This window comes from Amborella trichopoda, chromosome 13 (assembly GCF_054954075.1).
Source record: "Amborella trichopoda isolate Santa Cruz 75 chromosome 13, AtrichopodaSantaCruz75HAP2 v2.0, whole genome shotgun sequence".
Lineage (NCBI taxonomy): Eukaryota > Viridiplantae > Streptophyta > Magnoliopsida > Amborellales > Amborellaceae > Amborella > Amborella trichopoda.
The window spans coordinates 51,784,403-51,802,414 of NC_142348.1; the positions used below are offsets into that span (position 1 = coordinate 51,784,403).

An 18,012-nucleotide genomic window follows, 5' to 3' on the forward strand; every position below is an offset into this window, starting at 1 on the left:
GCCATTTCCACTTTGTTTTTTTTTTTTTTTATGGGTGCGGTTTGCATAGAGCCTAGGCTCTAAACAATCAAATTAGAGCCTACTTTCAAATAGCATCAAGAAATGTAGTTTCAATACTGAAAATCTCTATAACAGCTTTAAAAAATATTTTTATATTTATTTACAAAGTTTAAAGCTTCAAAAATAGTGTGGATCGACATATCTATGAAAACTTGAAAATTGACGGTCTAAAAAAGCATTATAAAATACACTATTTTCACAACTTAAAAATCCATTTTTTTCTCATGTCTATGCATCTTGATGTCGAGATGATCAATTTGAAGATACCTGGGTATCAAAACAATGTCTTCTAGTGAAATATTTGAGATAGGCTCAAACTTGATTGTTTAGAGCCTTGGCTCTATGTATTTTTTTTCCTTTTTTTTTTATTGTAATTACAATGCCAAAATAACCAAAATGCATAATCTTCAAAAGATGATTCTTAAATTTGGGACTATGAAATAGGCTTTGAAGCTAACAATCCTCAACATGGAAGCAAATCTTTTTTTATTCAAATATCTAAAATATTTACCCATAAGCTCCTTGAAAAATAAAAAATTAATTAAATAAAAGACTTCCCTTTCAAATATGCTTTAAATAAAATTTTCCACCATATTTTCCAATAAAGTCGTAATTAATGCTACATGACCTCGAGTATTAATACACAAAAGCCAAAAGTTTTCCAATTTAGTCATAATTAATGCTACATTCTTCAATTGTTAATACGTAAAAGCCAAAAGTTTTCCAATAAAGTCATAATTGATGCTACATGTCCTCAAGTACTAATACACAAAAGCCAGAAGTTGGATGCCGCAGCGGGAACCACATAATTTATAATTGGGATTATCTCTATTTGGTAGGGCTATAATTTTTATTTTTAATTTTATTTTTTTATTTTTTTATTTTTTTTAGTTTTAATTCAATATTGAAGATAAGCCTTTACTTGTTTTTTTATATATAGATTAAAGAAATTTTTTTTTTTTAAGGTATAAATGGGTGATGTCAACATGAAAATCACAATGCGGTGGGTACAACCACCACAACTCGCCTCTTATTGAGGACCTATTTTTTGAGTAATGGGAAAACGGACCCTATCTGTTTTTTTTTTATATAGATTAAAGAATTAATTTTTTTAGGGCAGCCGTAAACAGGGTTGAAAACGTGACTAAGTGAGCAACCCCACCACCATAACCATTTCCTAAGTGCCAAAATTTATTGGGGGCCTCATATCAAGATTCCAAGGGGCAATTCAGTCCATACACGTGAGTATGTGAAATGACTTTTTTTGTTGTCTTCTCTCGAGTACAAAGATATTGATCACTTCATTACTGAGGTCATTAGCTTCTTGAAACATGCACCAGTCATGTATAGGCTCCCCTTTGTGCTTTTTTAGAGAGAGAAATTTTTTTTTAAGGAGACAAACTTTTGTGTTTTATTAGAGAGAAAACTTAGAGTGAGAGAGGAAGAAAGAGAAGAGTTTTTGAGTGTGAGACAGTATTGTGGACCTCAAAAATTTTTATGTTAATCAAAGCTTTGAGGGTAATAGAGATAGTTAATTTCCAAAGAGGTTTATAAAGAGAGGATTATTATGAGCCAAAAATTAAAATTTTTGTTAAGGAAGTCATAAGTTGAAACTTGTTGAATCTAAAATTTGAGGTTGGAGTTGGTCCTTGCACCTTCACACCTTAACCACTGATGGAAGAAACCAAAACCTAATTTTTATAATACCTACACCTTAACCACTAATGGAAGAAACCAAAACCTAATTTTTATAATACCTACACCTTAACCACTAATGGAAGAAACCAAAACCTAATTTTTATAATACCTACACCTTAACCAGTAATGGAAGAAACCAAAACCTAATTTTTATAATACCTACAATACAAAAAATGAGGATAGGTTAGAAGGAAAATACAAATAAGAATGGTGTTTGTTTTTGGTAAAAAAATGTCACAATTACTTATGACTGTTAGATGTGAAATTTGATAATTGGAGATATACTATTCAACTTAGAATAATTTTTATAGGTAGAAACCTAGCATGCTAATTTCAAATTTAAAACATGATTTTGGCCTTTTGATTATGACTTTCTTGTAAGCAATAAATGGTCTTTTAATATACAATCTCTATATTGAATATTTTGGTAGAGGGATATCAATCCATGCGGCCAAAGAACTTTAATAGTTTTCTGAAAATTATCTGAATGGTTCAAGCGGATATTAGATGGAAATGGTCATTTCCTCGGAAAAGGGTTAGAGTTGTGGTGGTGGTTTTCATTTCCACCACCCCATTAACACTTTCAAAAAGTTAACTCCTAATCTACTTAGAAAAAACAGGCAGGGGCTTGTCTTCCCCACTTAATTACAGTGCAGATCAATTTTTTTTTTTTCTCTCATACGAATGATCAGCATTTGCCAATATTACAAGAAAAAAACAAGCAGCAATTCTGATAATTCATTCTAGCAAAAAGAGCATGTAAAAGCACGTGGTTTTCAATGAAAGAATCCCAAAGCATGATCTCAGAATCAGTAGGCAATAATCCTGCATCCTTAAGCTGGATTCTAGAATCATTGGAGCAGTTGTTGCTGGAGGTAAAGACAATTCTGTGCTTTCTGTTTCCCTGCATTTGACTCACTGCAATTCTACAGAAATAATCTCAATACCTCTCGAAAATATAAAGTGTTTTTCTCTCACAAAGAATCAAACAGTTGATAGGGCTCGTACTCTTCGGAAATTTCAAGTTTCTCTCTCAAATTTCAATTCTGAAAATTTCAAGTTTCTCTCTCAAATTTCAATTGTGCAAATTTTAAGTTTCTCTCTCTAGAACTCATACCTTTCTGGGATTTTAAAGTCCTCTATTTTGGAACTTCAGCAAGGATTGGGGGCAATAGTTTCTTTCATCTACGATTGGGATTCGAGTTGTGGGATGGTCCTTAATGACCCTTGTGAGCAGCATTGTGTTTTCTATGAATTAGGGCCTTTTTTAACCGTCAAAAAAATAAAAAATAGGACCTTTTCCATTTGGCCTGGGTCTCTGGTTTTGCAGGAGGCGTTTTAAGCCCTTTTGCGTTGGAAAATTTAGAGAGAGAAGAGAGAGAGTGGTGATTTGGGTGAGATGAGGGGCTCCCAGTTCTTTAGGTTTTATTTGTCGGGTAGCATATAAAGAATCTGCACCGTCCGTATAGCTGAATAAAAAAAGGGCTGAAGCACTCTCTCTCTCTCTCTCTCGTTTTGTTTTTTCCTATTACGCTCTAAAACCTTTTCTCTTTTAAACACAGGAAAAGTCCTTTTCATTTCAGTTTCATGGAAAGAGGAACTCTCTCTCTCTCTCTCTCTCTCTCTCTTTCTATTTCTCTAGATTGTGCTATCAGAAGTGGGTTTCTGCCATAAAAAGTCTACCTTTTTATTGCATTTGTGAAAAAAACTGACTTTATGGCTATGCTTTAGCCATCCTGTGATTATCTTCTCTACACCTCACATTAAACTCTTCCGATCCTTTTTCATGAACCATAGCTTCTTTCCCTTTTATTGCTGGTTTATCTTCTCCTTGTCTTGAGGGTTCCCAATGATTTTTCTCTGTGATTTTTGATTTTTGGGTGTGGGTATTTCTTGCCTTTTTGAAACTTCCACAGTAAAAGGACTCTTTGGGTTGCTCTCTGAGTAGTGTTCTTGCACGAAGGGGAGGTCTCCGAGTGGTTTCGATTTTCGAAGAAGCAATGGAGAGGTATGGAGTTGTTAATTCCAGTTGGGTTTTTTTTTTTAATGGATTTTGATTGAGGCTGTTCTTTCTTATATGTGCGTTTCTGCAACACTGTAATTTGGCATCAAATTGGTATCATGTACTTGGAGGAACTAGTTAGCTGGTTTCATAATCTGAATTTCTTATATCAATTTGTTTATATTTGACATTGTTATCATGACACTTGTAAAACTAATTGCTGAGTTTAATACTCTGAAAGTTTGTAGATGAGAATGTGAATTTGTCTTTTTATTTACTATTAATATTATCTGTTGATTTCTTGGCAATATGATGGATTGCTTGGAGAGTTTGTAGTTGCAGAAGTGGATAAATATGCATGAATGATGTATTTTTTTTATATAATTATGCATGAATGATGTATTTTGATCCATGTTTTACTGGAATTGCATTTGTGGACTACATGATTTTAAAAGTTTGTACAAAGATCAGAAAGCTTGGATTTTTATATTTATATGGCATAAAAGCCGGATTTCACATATAGTTGCAGTGGGGTAAATTTGGCCCTACCTTTCTCTTTCAGATATGATATTTGTTGAGAAAGGCTTTAGTTTAAAGTGTTTATGGGTCAATTAATTTCAGGTTAATATCAGATTAATCTCTCTCTCTCTCTCTCTCTCTCTTTCTCTGTGTTTCTGTGTGTGCATGCGAGTGTGTGTGTGTGTGTGTGTGTGTGTAGGGTTTTAGATGCTGAGTCAATTGTGGGTAGTTTTAGTTTTTGCGGTGGAGTCATCATGGTTCTGGATCTTTTTCTTTTTCTCTTTTTGTTTGTTGCAAAAATGATTGATTATACACTTGATTATCAGATAAAATATTGTTGTATTTTTTTTTTTTTTTTAATTTTCTTTTTCCTTGTTTAAGATTTTGCCATTTGGAATTATTTTTATGATATTTTCACATTTCCTTTTGGTTATGGGTGGGTTTATAGGGTTTGAATGGTTCCATGACTATGAGATTTAGATTTCCTAATGGTTCAATGGAAGTGAAATTGGGTTTATAGTCTGGTTTTTTTAATTTTTTTGATGGGTTTTTGGATAGGACGGGCAATGAGTTTTGTTTAGGTGGAATTAGCATTTTCTTAATGTGATTTCAGGGTTCTTGAGCATTTCTGATTCTTTTTGATATCTTATTAGCTAAAACTGGTGCTTTCGATGGTTTTTATTGTTAGCTTAGTGCTTTTACAAGTTGGTTGAAGAAAACAGCTCTTGGGTAGGGAGTATTTAAAAACTGATTTCCTTTTTATAAGACTTGAAAGAAACTGGAATTCAATCCCTTTTATAAGGCTTAAAAGAAATTGGTTTTCCTTTTCTGAGTTTCAAGTTTCCTGACACTGAATGGATTTCCTATGGTTAGCTCTAGGTGAATTATGTTTTTCCATTTTCAGGTTTCTTGGGCATTTCTGATTCTTTTTGATATCTTATTTGCTAAACTGGTGCTTTCCAGCATTTTTATTGTTAGCTTAGTGCTTTTACAAGTTGGTTGAAGAAACCAGCTCTTGGGTAGGGGGTGAAATACTCGCATAATGTGTGTCATAGATTGGATGCTTCTAGGGTTTCATCTCTCCCAATTGTGAAACCTGATCTATTTTGTGCACCATTGGAAGAATAAGACTAGATCTCTCTCCCCTATACCTCAGACCATTCTTTCTGATGCCTTCAGGAAGCAAAATGTGATAATAAATTAAGATCTTCAACTCCTGGCCCTAAGAGAAAAGAAGCAGCAGCTAAGAGTCATTGAAACTGGTTTCTACCATCCTTTGTCTCCTATGAGTTGTCCTATCCTGTCATGGCCATCCACTAATCGATGAGAAGGAATCCAAGAATTGAAAGCTGGACTGTGGGCTATATACTTTGAGCATGGAGGTGGGAGAGTTACAGGTGGAGACTGCTCAAGAAATGGATGGTGGATTTATCAAAGTTGTTTGTAGGGTCATGGTTTGCAGCTTGGGGTCACATTGAACTGACAATTGCATTACAAGGATCAAACTGCTGTTGTGAAGGTGATTGCACGGCGTGATGATAATGAAAATGGAGTTTTGGCTTAAGCAGTTCAACAGATAGGTTACTTCTCTCTCTTGCCTCCACCACCCAAGTGTGATACAGTTGGAGTGGTCTGCTGTGTCATCACCAAATACCTATAGGGAGGTGCACCGAAATCATTCCTCCACAAACTTATGGCAGCTCTCACATTCTTGAGAAAATAATAAAGATCTTCTTAGATATTGCATGGTAAATGGAATAAGCGTACTCTCAAGGGGTTATTCAAAGAGACCTTAAGCCTGAGAAAATGCTTTTTGTTGAGGATATGGGTTTGAAGACTGCCTTTGGTGATTTCTCATAACCTTTGAGCTTCTCACAGGGATGAAAATAAATCTCACCAAAACAAAAAATGATAGGCATTCTGGTCCAAAATGCAGAATTGGAGAGTCTAGCCCAGAAGCTAGGATGTGCTATAGAAACCCTCCCATCCTCTTATCTGGGCCTTCCTTTGTGCTTAGGTAAACCTAGGAAGCACCTTTGGAATCACCTGATTGAGAAATTCACATGGAAGTTTGCCTCCTGGAAAGGGCGATTCCTATCTTTTGGGGGTAGAATCACGCTTATTAGAGCCACACTTGCTAGCATTCCTATTTACTATATGTCACTCTTTCAAATTCCTATTTCGGTCATTCGCAAACTCGAAAAATTAATGAGGGATTTCTTATGGTCTGGACTAGAAGGTTCCAAAAACTATCATTTAATTGCTTGGGATATGGTCTGCATTCCAAAAAAATTTGGGGGTTTGGATATAAAAAACCTTAGAACTATGAACCTTGCACTTTTAGGGAAGTGAAATTTTCCTCTCCCACTATTATGGAAGCAGGTCATCAGGGACAAATATGGAATGGGTACTGCAGACTGGTTGCCTAGAACTCCACCACAAGGGTCATCCGGTTCTTGGAAAAGCATTTCATTCACAAAGAATGCTTTCTTGAGTCGAACTACATTCAAACTAGGCGATGGTCACCGAATTAAGTTTTGGACTGACCTTTGGATAGGTCACACCCCTTTCAACATTTCCTATCCCTCTCTTTACTCTTTGGCTTCCAACCAATCAGCTTTTATAGCTCAATATGTTGAGCTAGGTGTGTTCAATCTAATTTGGACACCTATTTTTTGTAGAAATCTCTCAGAGCAGGAAACTACCTCCCTGACCTCCTTACTCCAACTACTGCACCCCGTCTTCAGTGCTCTTAACCGTCAAGATGCCCTTATTTGGTCAGAATTCCCCTTGGGCAGCTTCTCAGTGTCCTCCTCCTACAACTCTTTGCTTAAGAACCCCACCTTCCAACCCTTGATTAACAAGTCATGGTCCCTTCTTATACCCCATAAAGTCCAAGCCTTCATTTTGGTTCTCCTTCACGGGAAGACCCTTACCCTAGATCAATTGCTACGGTGTGGAGTTTCTTTCCCTTATAGATGTATTCTTTGTCACCTAGAAGAAGAGACCATTCCACACTTATTCATCCACTGTGAAAGTTCTTTTGGGCTCTGGTCATCTCTCCTGAAGCTTTTTTGTCTTCAATGGGTCACCCTCCATCTCTGAATATCCTCTTTGAGTCTCTGTATTCACCCCCTTTCTCCTCCCCTGGGAAACAACTGTGGTGTCATGCTATAGCTGCTCTACTTTGGAGCTTGCGGATAGAGAGAAACTCCAGAACTTTTAGAGGTATTCTTAAATCCCAAAAGTCTATCTTTCATACAATCTCTTCCCTTATGTCCTTCTGGGCCAAAAACATACCTCTTTGCAAATATCCCAATTTCCCATTTTCTGCATAACTGGAGCAGCTTACTTAACCTTTCAACCCCCTCACACAGACCACGGCCCCTTTGGTCACCTCCACCCCTTGGTTTTCTAAATTGAACATAGACGACTCTTCCTTAGGAAACCGGGTCCCTCTGGCGTCTAAGGGATTCTCTCCAACTCAGACTTAACCCTATGGACCTTCTCGGAGTACATTGGGATACTAGACTCCACTGAAGCAGAGGCCCATGCATTATTAGGACTAAAAAAGGTGGCTTATATGGATGACAGTTCAAATGGGTTAATAGTAGAATTTGACTCCAAGAATACTATTTTTTGGGCGTCTGACCTCAAGGAGACCCCATGGAGACTTAGCTCTGTTTTTTAGCAAGGTTGTTGCATCTGCAGAACCCTCACCCAAGTTCGACATACACTCATTTACCGAGAGGCCAATGCAGTGGCGGATCGTTTGGCCAAGGAAGGTGCAGCCATGGGCGCAGCAGGTACATAGCCTCCTTTTTGAAAATTTTTATCGCTCTCTCTCTCTCTACCCTCTAATCCTCTCTCTCCTCTCCTGTTTTTTCTTCTCCTCCTCCTCCACCTTCTGTTTTCTGGTTAGGAAAAGAAAAGGAAAAAAAAAAAAAGACAAAAAATAAAAGAGAAGTGGAAAAAAAAAATTAAAAAAAGGGTGGGGGGGGGGGGGGGGGGGGTGGGATCAGAATTTTTGTTTCCCGCGTTTATTCTTTTTCATTCTCTCGCTTCCTGCTCTCTTCACTTCTTTCCCCCTCCCTTCTTCTTTTGTTTCCACCCATCTTTCCCTATCCCATTCTCTATCTTATTTTGTCCATTCTATCTACTCACTTTCCTCCCCCTTTTTCTATCTCTTTACCTCCTTTCTATCTACTCATTTTCCATCTCTTTAATCTCCCGCTCTTCTCTCATGTTTCTAACATCTATCCCTCTCTTTACTCATTTCTCAGATTCCCTTCGGCTCTTCCTCACCTCATTACTTTTATTCAATCCCTATCTTACTCTCTATCTACCTCACACTTATACCTCTCCTCTCTTACCTACCTCTTCTTTCACCCTCTCTACTTACGCTCTGGGGTACTTTACGGTTGTAACTTGTGTGAACTTAGCTCTCTTCCCTCTTCCCTCCATTTTTTACTCTACCATCTCGGTGTTGCCCTTAGCCTTGAGGTTACACAAGAAGCTTCCGTTCAGTGTTCCAAATAGCGGATCGCCCAACGCCTGGGCCGCCGCGAAGGCGGATCTTGGGGCCCGGGCACATCGCCCAGGCCTAGGCACCCAAAAAAAGCGGTGGTCGCTGGGCGCCGAGGAAAACCCCTAGGCGGTCGCCCCAGGTCCAGCGTCCTGCCTAGAGGCGGAAATTGCTTTCGGTGGGGGCATTTTTTGTCTATTTTTTTTATACTAAAGGGCCAAAAGGGGGTTTTAGGTCCATTTGAAACCGAAAACTTATTGGAGCCGATTTTAGAGAGAGAACGCCCCCAAAAACTAGTCTTTTGGTGATTTCGTTAGGATCGAAGGTTTCTCAAAGTTATGAGAAATTGATCAAAAAAACTTCACCCATTGATATTATATTTACTTTTTGATGTTCTATAAAACTATTGGGGGGTGTTTTAGAAGATTTTGAATCCTTAGAAGCATCTTTGAGGTGGAAGTTTGGAGATTGAGCAATCAAACCCAAAGTAAGTGTTAACTTTGGTTTGGTAATTTGATTGGTTGATAAATTTTTAGTTTTAATTGGATATGGATTATGGACTGACTTATGGTTATGCTTATGGAGTGTGTGCTAATGTGTAATATACTTTAAATTCTGATGTGTCCTAAATACCTAGTTCATATATTTTATTCAATATATAACTGTAGATACCTTTTTTGGTTCAACTGGGCTGCCCAGGTTCTGGGGGCCCGCCTAGGTGCTGGGGGGGCCTAAAACCCCCAGGCTGCTTAGGACCCGCCGAGCGGTTTATGAAACACTGCTTCCGCTTATAGAGCACAGGTCTTTAGCAGCAGTAGAAAGCTGTTAACAGGGACAAGCCAACTTTTTCATCTTCCCAACTTCCCCTGTAGTATCACTTAACGGTGGTTTGCCTCATCATCGTGAAGTTTGGTGAACAAATTTGAAGACTGATAAGGAAATACTCAGCACATAGGAACAGTTTCAATACAAAACACAATTCCTACTATGTTTTGGTCGTTGCAAACTACATCGTCCACCAGGATCCTCAAGCATTGCCCTCACACCTACAGGAGCATCCCTTTCTGTAGTATCTATATGTCTATTGTGGTTTTTTTACTTTCTTTTTATTTATTTCCTTTTATTTTCTTTTGTTCGATGTAAGGGCACCCAACTTGTGGGATGCTGTTTTTTGTAAGATCTAGCTTTTGTAATTCTTTATTACATATATAAAAAGTCAACATATTCCTCAAAAAAAATAGATTGTGGATTTTGCAATAAATTGTGAAGGGAAGCATTGTGACTTTCTATTAGAAGACACACAAACTATCAATGATGACAAGCAAGCTGATTAAATGGAAGGTTTATGGCGAAAAGGTTGGTATTCATAGCCTTGAGCTTGTGTTATGGGAGATGGCAGCTGGGATCATCCCTTATGAGGATATGATCCCATTCAGGCAGACTCGGCAGTAGTAAACAAGAACTTGAGGGCAGCTATTCCTTTAGGGTGTCCCTCTCCTATACGAGTTTGGATCAAGCTGTGCTGGTCCTTGCTTCTGGAGAAGAGGCCTGAAGCTTGGCAGATTGCTAAGGTTTTGGAGGAGTTTTGAGTCTTTTGTTTCCAAGGATGGAGCCTTATGTGTTGTTCAAAACCCAACAACTTGACAAGACCACGAGAAGCAGCTGACCCCACCTGGCTTCACCATAGCCAACCCTGAACTCACTCCCACGTGTAAATAGTTTGCCTTTCTTAGGCAGTCTTTCCTCTCATTTGTTGTTGTGTGATTTCATTATTTGCCACGGTGATGATGATGGTTGTATCTTCAATAAAAAAAAAAAAAAAGAAAGAGAAAAAAAGAAAAAAGAGAGATTAGATTTTATTTTTTATTTATTTACTTTTAACTCTTGAATGATGATTTTCATTTGATATCCAGCAATTGTATTGTCAAATATAAAGAACATGTAAATATAAAAAAAATTAGAATATGTTTTTTTTATATAACGTCTCATTGGTAGGATGGAAATTAAAGCCTGCGTATAGTAGCCATAAACTTCATAGGATTAACCATAGTGGTTAGCCTTTCTTTAGCTTGTCATATGAAGGTGTCTACTGTTCAGTTTAACATTACTTCACTTTATTGTATGAATTGAATTTTGTTTATGTTTTATAGCTTCGTATAAATTTTATCTTCATATTTTGACTTTGCCTAAGAATAAATAAATTTTAGTTAAAATGCTTTTGTTGCAATAAATGGTATACCCCATGTCTTCTTTTTGTATTTGATCATAAAGAACTCCGATAAGAGCTAAACAGGGGAGACTCATCAGGCAAAAAAAAAAAAAAGGCTAAACAGGGAAGTAAAGGAGAGTACAGATGAATTATAGAGCTAATTATCAAAGGAAAAGAAAAAAAAGTTAAACTAAACCTACAAAGTTTTCTCTTTATACATTAGCTACTTGGGCTACTAAATATTCCATCTTTTTTGTTTAGATGCTGATATTTTGAAATATTTGCCTACTGCAAACACAAAAATTAATTGGTTTTTTAGATTGTAAAAATAAAGTATTTATGAAACTTAATCAGTACGATGAAGCTATGGTTGAACTATTGATAGGGATGTGAAATGCATCCGGTCATGGGGTCACTGAGTGCAAATATTGTATGTCACATACTGAACTACTTCTAGATAGATTCAGAAGATCATTTACTCGTGCCTTGTTGTGGAGAAAGAAAGCTGGAAGTCATAGAGTGGCTACACATGAAATAGCAATGGTCCCCTCTCTCTCTCTCTCTAGACACACACACATATACGCATGTATAAATTTGCATATACATATACTCATTTTTCCATTTGACACCCTTGTGAAAACAATCCAAATGGGATTTGTTTAATCCCAAACTTTAGGGGTAGTCTTAAAAACACCAGATGAAAAATTAAAAAAAGAAAGAAAAAAGAAGCAGATGTAACACCTTAATTTTATGCAACAAAACTGATGCCTGGCATTATTCTAATTTAATTTGGTGTGCCTTCCCAATTTGGTACCTTGCATGTTTACATGAGTAGTTGGGGATTTATTTATTTCTTTCCAGAATTAACTAATTTTAGTTTGCATATTTGTTCTTGTTCATGCTTCAAAACAGACATATTTATAACCTGTTATCTGATATCTAATCATTATTGTAGAGTATATTGTTATTATGAGTTCTTTTACATTATGGGGTGCTGGTTCTTGAGCATGAAATTTGAAGAGTCCTTTTTCTCTATTTGTCAATGATTTTATTTTTGTCATTTATCTTGTTTCTTCATTGCATTTTGTAGAGCTGAAGTCCTTAACAATGTTCCTTTTGTGCAGAGGATATCACCTGTCCTAGTAAGTCACTAAAACGATCTAATTGATTCTCTTTTGTTTTAGCCCCACAATTGCATTTCAAATATTTGCAACAATTATGATCTTGTTCTTCAATATTGTAAATGGGGAAAGTACAGCTTTTTAAAATTGAATTTGAATACTAAGATTAAGTTGCTCTAGTACACTGCCCTATGAACCCCTCCAAATGTGGACTTCGAGATCCGACTTTATCTGGTTGATGGATGGATTCCTTGATTGTACATAAATAGGTATTATTTACGTATATGCAGGTCTTAAACAATTAATTTCTATGACAAGGTTAATCATCTTAAACCTTTAGCTGTCTAATTTCATTATTGCATCACCATAAGTCAATAGGTCCCACAGTCCAGCAATTTGATATAAAAAGTTTGTTCCATGTAGGTCCGGTCATGGTAAAAGGAGTTTGTTCCTTGTCGTATAGGAAACTTTGTAATGAAATCCCCTGTTTAGTGGGTTAAGAGGACTTCTAGAAGCCGATGTGGTAGTTTTCTGTAGCCATTACTGGTGGAGGTTTTTATCCATTCAAATTCACCAATTAAGAAGATGGGTGCAGTTTGCATACGGATGCATCCGTAGGTGTAGAGGTAAGGTGCACCTTCAAATTTTATCATGGTATATAATTTTGATGTAAAATGTTTTTAGGATTATCTCAAAATCTATTTTTATATCTAATTATAAATTTTAAATTTCAAATATGGTTAAAATCAAGTAGATCTATAAACGTGTGAAAATCTTGAAAAGGGACGGTGTAGATAATGTGTTGTAAAATCCACTATTTCTGAGACTTAAAATCTTTTTATTTTTCATAGTCATACATCTCGATGTCGAGATGATCTCAATCAAAGGGTTTTTTCCGATGGATTTTTGAGGGGCATCCATAGTTCTACATTATAAGGTAGCATCCTTATATAAACTTTTTGCTAAGAAGATATGCTCAAAGCAGGCAGTATAATCATGGATGTCCAATCAGTATCACTAAAAGCTTTTGTTTTTTTGGGTACATGTATCATTAGAAGCTAGTGAGATGGCATCCAGAATTAAAAGAGGATTCTGTACTAGTGCTACTTACTGATGCCTCAACCTTCAGATGCCATCAATCTTGATAAGACTTATCATCCAGATAAAGCCATGATAAATTTACAGCATGTTAAAAAGGGAGTCCATGATAGCTTTAGATGGATCAGTTTGATGGTTTGCAAATAATCGAGGTGGAATCATGGTCAATTGAAAATCAATCTTGTACTAATAAACAATGAAGGGGTTTCTGTTAAAATATCTGCTTTGCTAGACAGTTGGAGTGACCGTTTGATGATTTGGAAAGGTTTTCATGCTTGATATTTATTAGCATCACTTGGACTCCCGACCAGCAAGTATCAATCTGACTGGTGCCTCTTTGTTAGGGTCATTGGAGAGGTTTTTCACCGCTTATCATCTCCCAAAAGCTCAAAACCCTAGAATGTACGTTTACAGTCTTGTTGTGAAACCTCCATTGGATGTGTTCTAGGTTTTATCTCCAAGACAAGTAACAAATGGGAAGTGGCTGTGTTGGATGCTATGGGTTAGAAGGAGAAAAATTGCATGTACAATTTGTAACTTGAGAAAAGAAAAATGACTGTTGCAATACACTGTTGTAGTTTAACCATTATGTCCCAGCTCAGTCCTCTCTAGTCTAGAAACATGTCAAGGTGCCATATCCTGATTCTTGAATAGGAATTGGATTCCATTTCCTTTTAGTTGGACAAATAGCTTAAAGCTATTTCCTTTAGGATTACATTCCCACTGATTCTAAGAAATTTCAAGAATTTTTTTATTCAAAGATAATGTTCTCTAGGCTGGTGGAATGACCATTTGATGTTGCTTTTCAGTTCTTTTTAAAAAAATATGTGTTCTCTATACTTAGTAATCCAACTCTCTCTCTCTCTCTCTCTCTCTCTCTCTCTCTTTGTTTATTCTTCTCTAGATCATGCTATTAATTGTTCCATTGTTTTTTTGTGCTTTTGGCAAATATCAGCTGAACTTAGTTTGTCCTTTTTGTATGATATCAAAATTGACAATTGACATCCATATTCCATCTTTTTTTATGGAAATGTTGATTCAGTTTCATATTTTTAGGTTCCAAATGTCAATTTCTGTTATAAACTGAAGTTCTATTTAATGTCTTTTATAGTGTGAATTTAAGTCAGAAAGTTGTGTTGTTTTCTGAAACATGAAACCTTTGTTAGAGGTTCTGCTTAGACCTATTTATTCGGGCTATGTGGTCATTCTTTTTAATTCCAAGTGGAGAACTAAATTGGGAAGATCCTGTCTGCAATTTCACATTTTCTTTAACGAATGTCTGTTTAACTTGAGGCCATCTTATTACATTGAGGGAGGGGGGGGATGGTATTGCTAGATTTACACTGAGCTGTTTAACAACTCCTTTGGGTTTATCTGATGTGCATGATGTGCAGGTTCTGGAAAGGTATGGAGTATTGAGGATTATACTTTCTGTATTATGGAACTTGATCCATCTCATAGTCTCTGTTATTCATTTTGCCATCCGAATGGCGAACAAGCTACAACACTATGTTATCTTAACTGGACTGCTGAAGAAGTACAAATCTATAGATTTGCGGAAACTGCAGCACATGGCAATTGTGATAGAAAGTGAAGAAGCAACCCAATTAACAAAAGTTTACCGCCTGCTCTATTGGTTATCATACATTGGTGTGCACCATGTTACTCTTTATGATATGGATGGTAAGAACAAATGTATCAGTTGGTTAGCAAAAGTTTACTGCCTGCTCTATTGGTTATCATACATTGTCGGGTTGGGCCTGCCCCTGACCTGCCCTGACCTGCTTACACCAAAGTGTTTGGCCTGTGGGCCTCCTTGTATATTAGCACCCGTGGCAAAATAAAGTTTATCCCCTGCGCACATTCTTTCCTACAAACTGGTCAATATCAATAAAAATGATGCGAACCTTGATATGGATATTATTTATTTTGCTAAACTAGGGAAATGTTGGTTTTCTAGTGGTCTTAATGCCTTTTGGTTATCACTTCTTGTGATTCAGGAGTATTGAAGGAGTCTAAGAAATTCCTTTCACAGAACTTGCGCGATCTAAGTATAAAGGCATGGCAGGTATTGTTCTCATTCTGAAACAAACCATTTTTTGGCCTTCATATATCCAAACAAATGTCAATACGACAAAAAAGAGGATAAATCTGTGACTCAAATAATCTCTTGGGCAGGAGGCAGAAAAGGCAGCTGCGTTTTTGGATAAGAAGGTCATGACTTTGGAAATCCTGTCCTTCTCTGACTCAAAGGAAGCAGTCGCCAAAGCAGGAAATTATTTGTTGTCTACCTATCCAGAAAATTCTGGTTCAGGTGGACAGAAAATTGAGATGAGCATAACTGAGGATGACTTGGGCAAGGCTTTGTGTGCTGCTGGTCTGAACCCCTCTTTCCAAGTTTTAGTTATTATTCATTTAGGCATTTTGGGAATGCTTGCCAAATGCATGACATCTTTTGGACATGAAATTACCCTTCCCTCGATTGCAAGTCAGTCAAGGGAGGGGCAGTTTTTGTCGTTCGCCTGGGCCACTGGCAAAAGTAATTTTATAAACCATGTGTGTTTGGGCTGAACTACCTGCCCTTGAATTATTAGAGTATTATCATCACTGTACTCAGTAAATGAATAGAAGTACCTCTCCTCAAATGACTTACAATGGAGAGGGGGTAATTCATGTCCAAAAAATGCGATGGATGTTAAGGTAGTTTCACCTTACAAAACCCATTTATTTGTTTATTCTGACAACTTCAATTTCAATCTAAATGTAGGTACAAACCTTCAATTCTCCTCACTGCAAAAAAAATTTGAGCTGCTCTATTTAATTTATGTTAATGATGAAGTGATTCTCTTTTGACATGTTACTGGTTTCACTGTGTTCATGATGCCAGGATTTGGAGGACCAGAGCCTGATCTTCTCTTTGTCTTTGGACCTGCTCGATGCCATTTAGGCTTCCCCGCTTGGAGATTGAGATACACAGAGATTGTGTAAGTTCCTGTTTCATTCTATACCATGCTTAATATTAGTTTCAGATCATGTATTTAGAGTGAAATTCAGGCTCGGGGTGGTGTGTTGGAGAGAATTTATAAGGAGATAGCAAGTTGGAATTTCTGGCTATATTTTGCGTTAGTATTAAATGTGGAAGGTTCTAAAAGGGTAAGGAGAAGGCCCAAAAGGGTACATGGATAGAAGTAGTGAGAAGTGACTTTTGATCTTAGTGAGAGTATTATCCTTGATTGAGAAGAATGGAAAAATATAATTCATATAGTCGACCCCAAATAATTGAAATAAGACTTGGATGATGATGATGATGATTGAACATATCGATATCGATATCTATTCATATTGTGGCCATATATATATATATATATATATATATATATATATATATATATATATACTTATTCATATTATGATGCTATATTCTGCTTTTTATGAACTGAATACGTGGCTGCAGGTGTGGATGTCAGTGCGATTCATATAGTTCAATATACTGATTTATGAACTGATTTCATGGTTGCAGACACATGGGGAGGTTAAAATCTTTGAAGTATGGAGCAGTCGTGAAAGCCATTCTTGATTACTCAGTGAAGAACCAGAATTATGGTACATAGTAGCTTTCCGACCTGCTCACCAGTTCATTTGAGCATAAAGCTATCAGGGTATCAGCTACATCATCACTATATTGTCTCCACGAAACCAAATACAATATATATTTAGTAGTAGGTGAATGAATTTCTAGAGTTAATGTTCAGCTTTATAAACTAATGCTTGATGAAGTCCAAGACCCGCTCTTTCCATTTTCGGTGTTTATGCCATTCGTTTAGTCCTTGGATGTAAAGAGAGTTGAGTTTCTTGCATGTAGAAAGTGAGGTTTCTAGATCGATGCTATTATTGCATGGAGATTACTTGGCTATTTTCAATGGGCATTTTCTTCACAATCAGTATGTGAGAGTAAGGGTAGCTGTCGCTATACAGCCTGTCCCTTTGTTTCTATGTGTGTTTGTTCTTCCAAACCAGTGATTCATAACTTGGCTAGTCAGGGTCAGACTCGCTTGAGTCACTAGGACTTGGCAAAGTGCCAGGTCTGGTTCAAATCACCATTCCAAACAAATTCTCCAGGAGTCGTTGTTATCACTCCTCTTCCTCACCAAAGGGTTCTTTGACTGTCGGCGTAAGCATGTTTACTTATTGACATACTAAACAGATACAATAAGCATGTTTACTTATTGACACACTATACAGATGACACTCTTGATTGACACGTTAAAAATACAAACATTTTTTTGAAGTTGTATAGCGACAGCTACACAATGTAGCTGTATAGCGACAGCTACAGCTACAGCTACAATTACAACATCAATAGGATAAATGTAGCCAAACATTGCTCAGGTCAAAAATGGTTCATAGAAGTACAATATGGAGTGCAAAAATTGTAGTCTTCCAACCAAATATGGAATACGCTCCACTACCTTGCCCTATGCTCCCTGACTATTTATGCAGTCAGTGCACAAATAAGCCGAATCCGAGTCTCGCATGGTGCAAGCAGCTTCTCTTTTGACTTCTCTGATAAACATTATATGATGCTTGTTTATCTGGTCGAGGTTCTGATTCTTCTTCCTCTTGATTTTTTCGCTTTTCTTTTTGTTCGGGCTTTTCTTAAAGTATGAGGTTTATATAAGGTTGCCTCCATTGAAGTAAGGCATACGTTTGGAGATGTGGTTTCAGTATCATAAATCTTATGATGACTTGAAAATTTTTATGTAACACTACTTAAAAATTT

General features: G+C 36.8%; 1 protein-coding gene across 3 annotated transcripts; it reads left to right on the forward strand.

Annotated features, from left to right (window-relative positions):
* The first annotated feature begins 1,931 nt into the window (after window positions 1-1,931).
* On the forward strand, window positions 1,932-17,173 carry LEW1 (Undecaprenyl pyrophosphate synthetase family protein). Of its 3 annotated transcripts, XM_088856985.1 has the most exons (8): window positions 1,932-2,633; window positions 3,675-3,766; window positions 12,104-12,155; window positions 14,627-14,915; window positions 15,233-15,300; window positions 15,411-15,609; window positions 16,120-16,216; window positions 16,753-17,173. In XM_088856985.1, exons 2-8 carry the CDS (start codon window positions 3,759-3,761, stop codon window positions 16,841-16,843), a joined length of 804 nt encoding a protein of 267 aa, XP_088713111.1. In that variant the 5' UTR covers window positions 1,932-2,633; window positions 3,675-3,758; the 3' UTR covers window positions 16,844-17,173. The 3 variants fall into 3 exon arrangements, with proteins under 3 accessions (XP_088713111.1, XP_011627681.1, XP_088713112.1); XM_011629379.3 differs by lacking the exon at window positions 1,932-2,633 and having other exon boundaries at window positions 3,403-3,766; XM_088856986.1 differs by lacking the exons at window positions 1,932-2,633; window positions 12,104-12,155 and having other exon boundaries at window positions 3,403-3,766.
* Window positions 17,174-18,012: the final 839 nt, after the last annotated feature.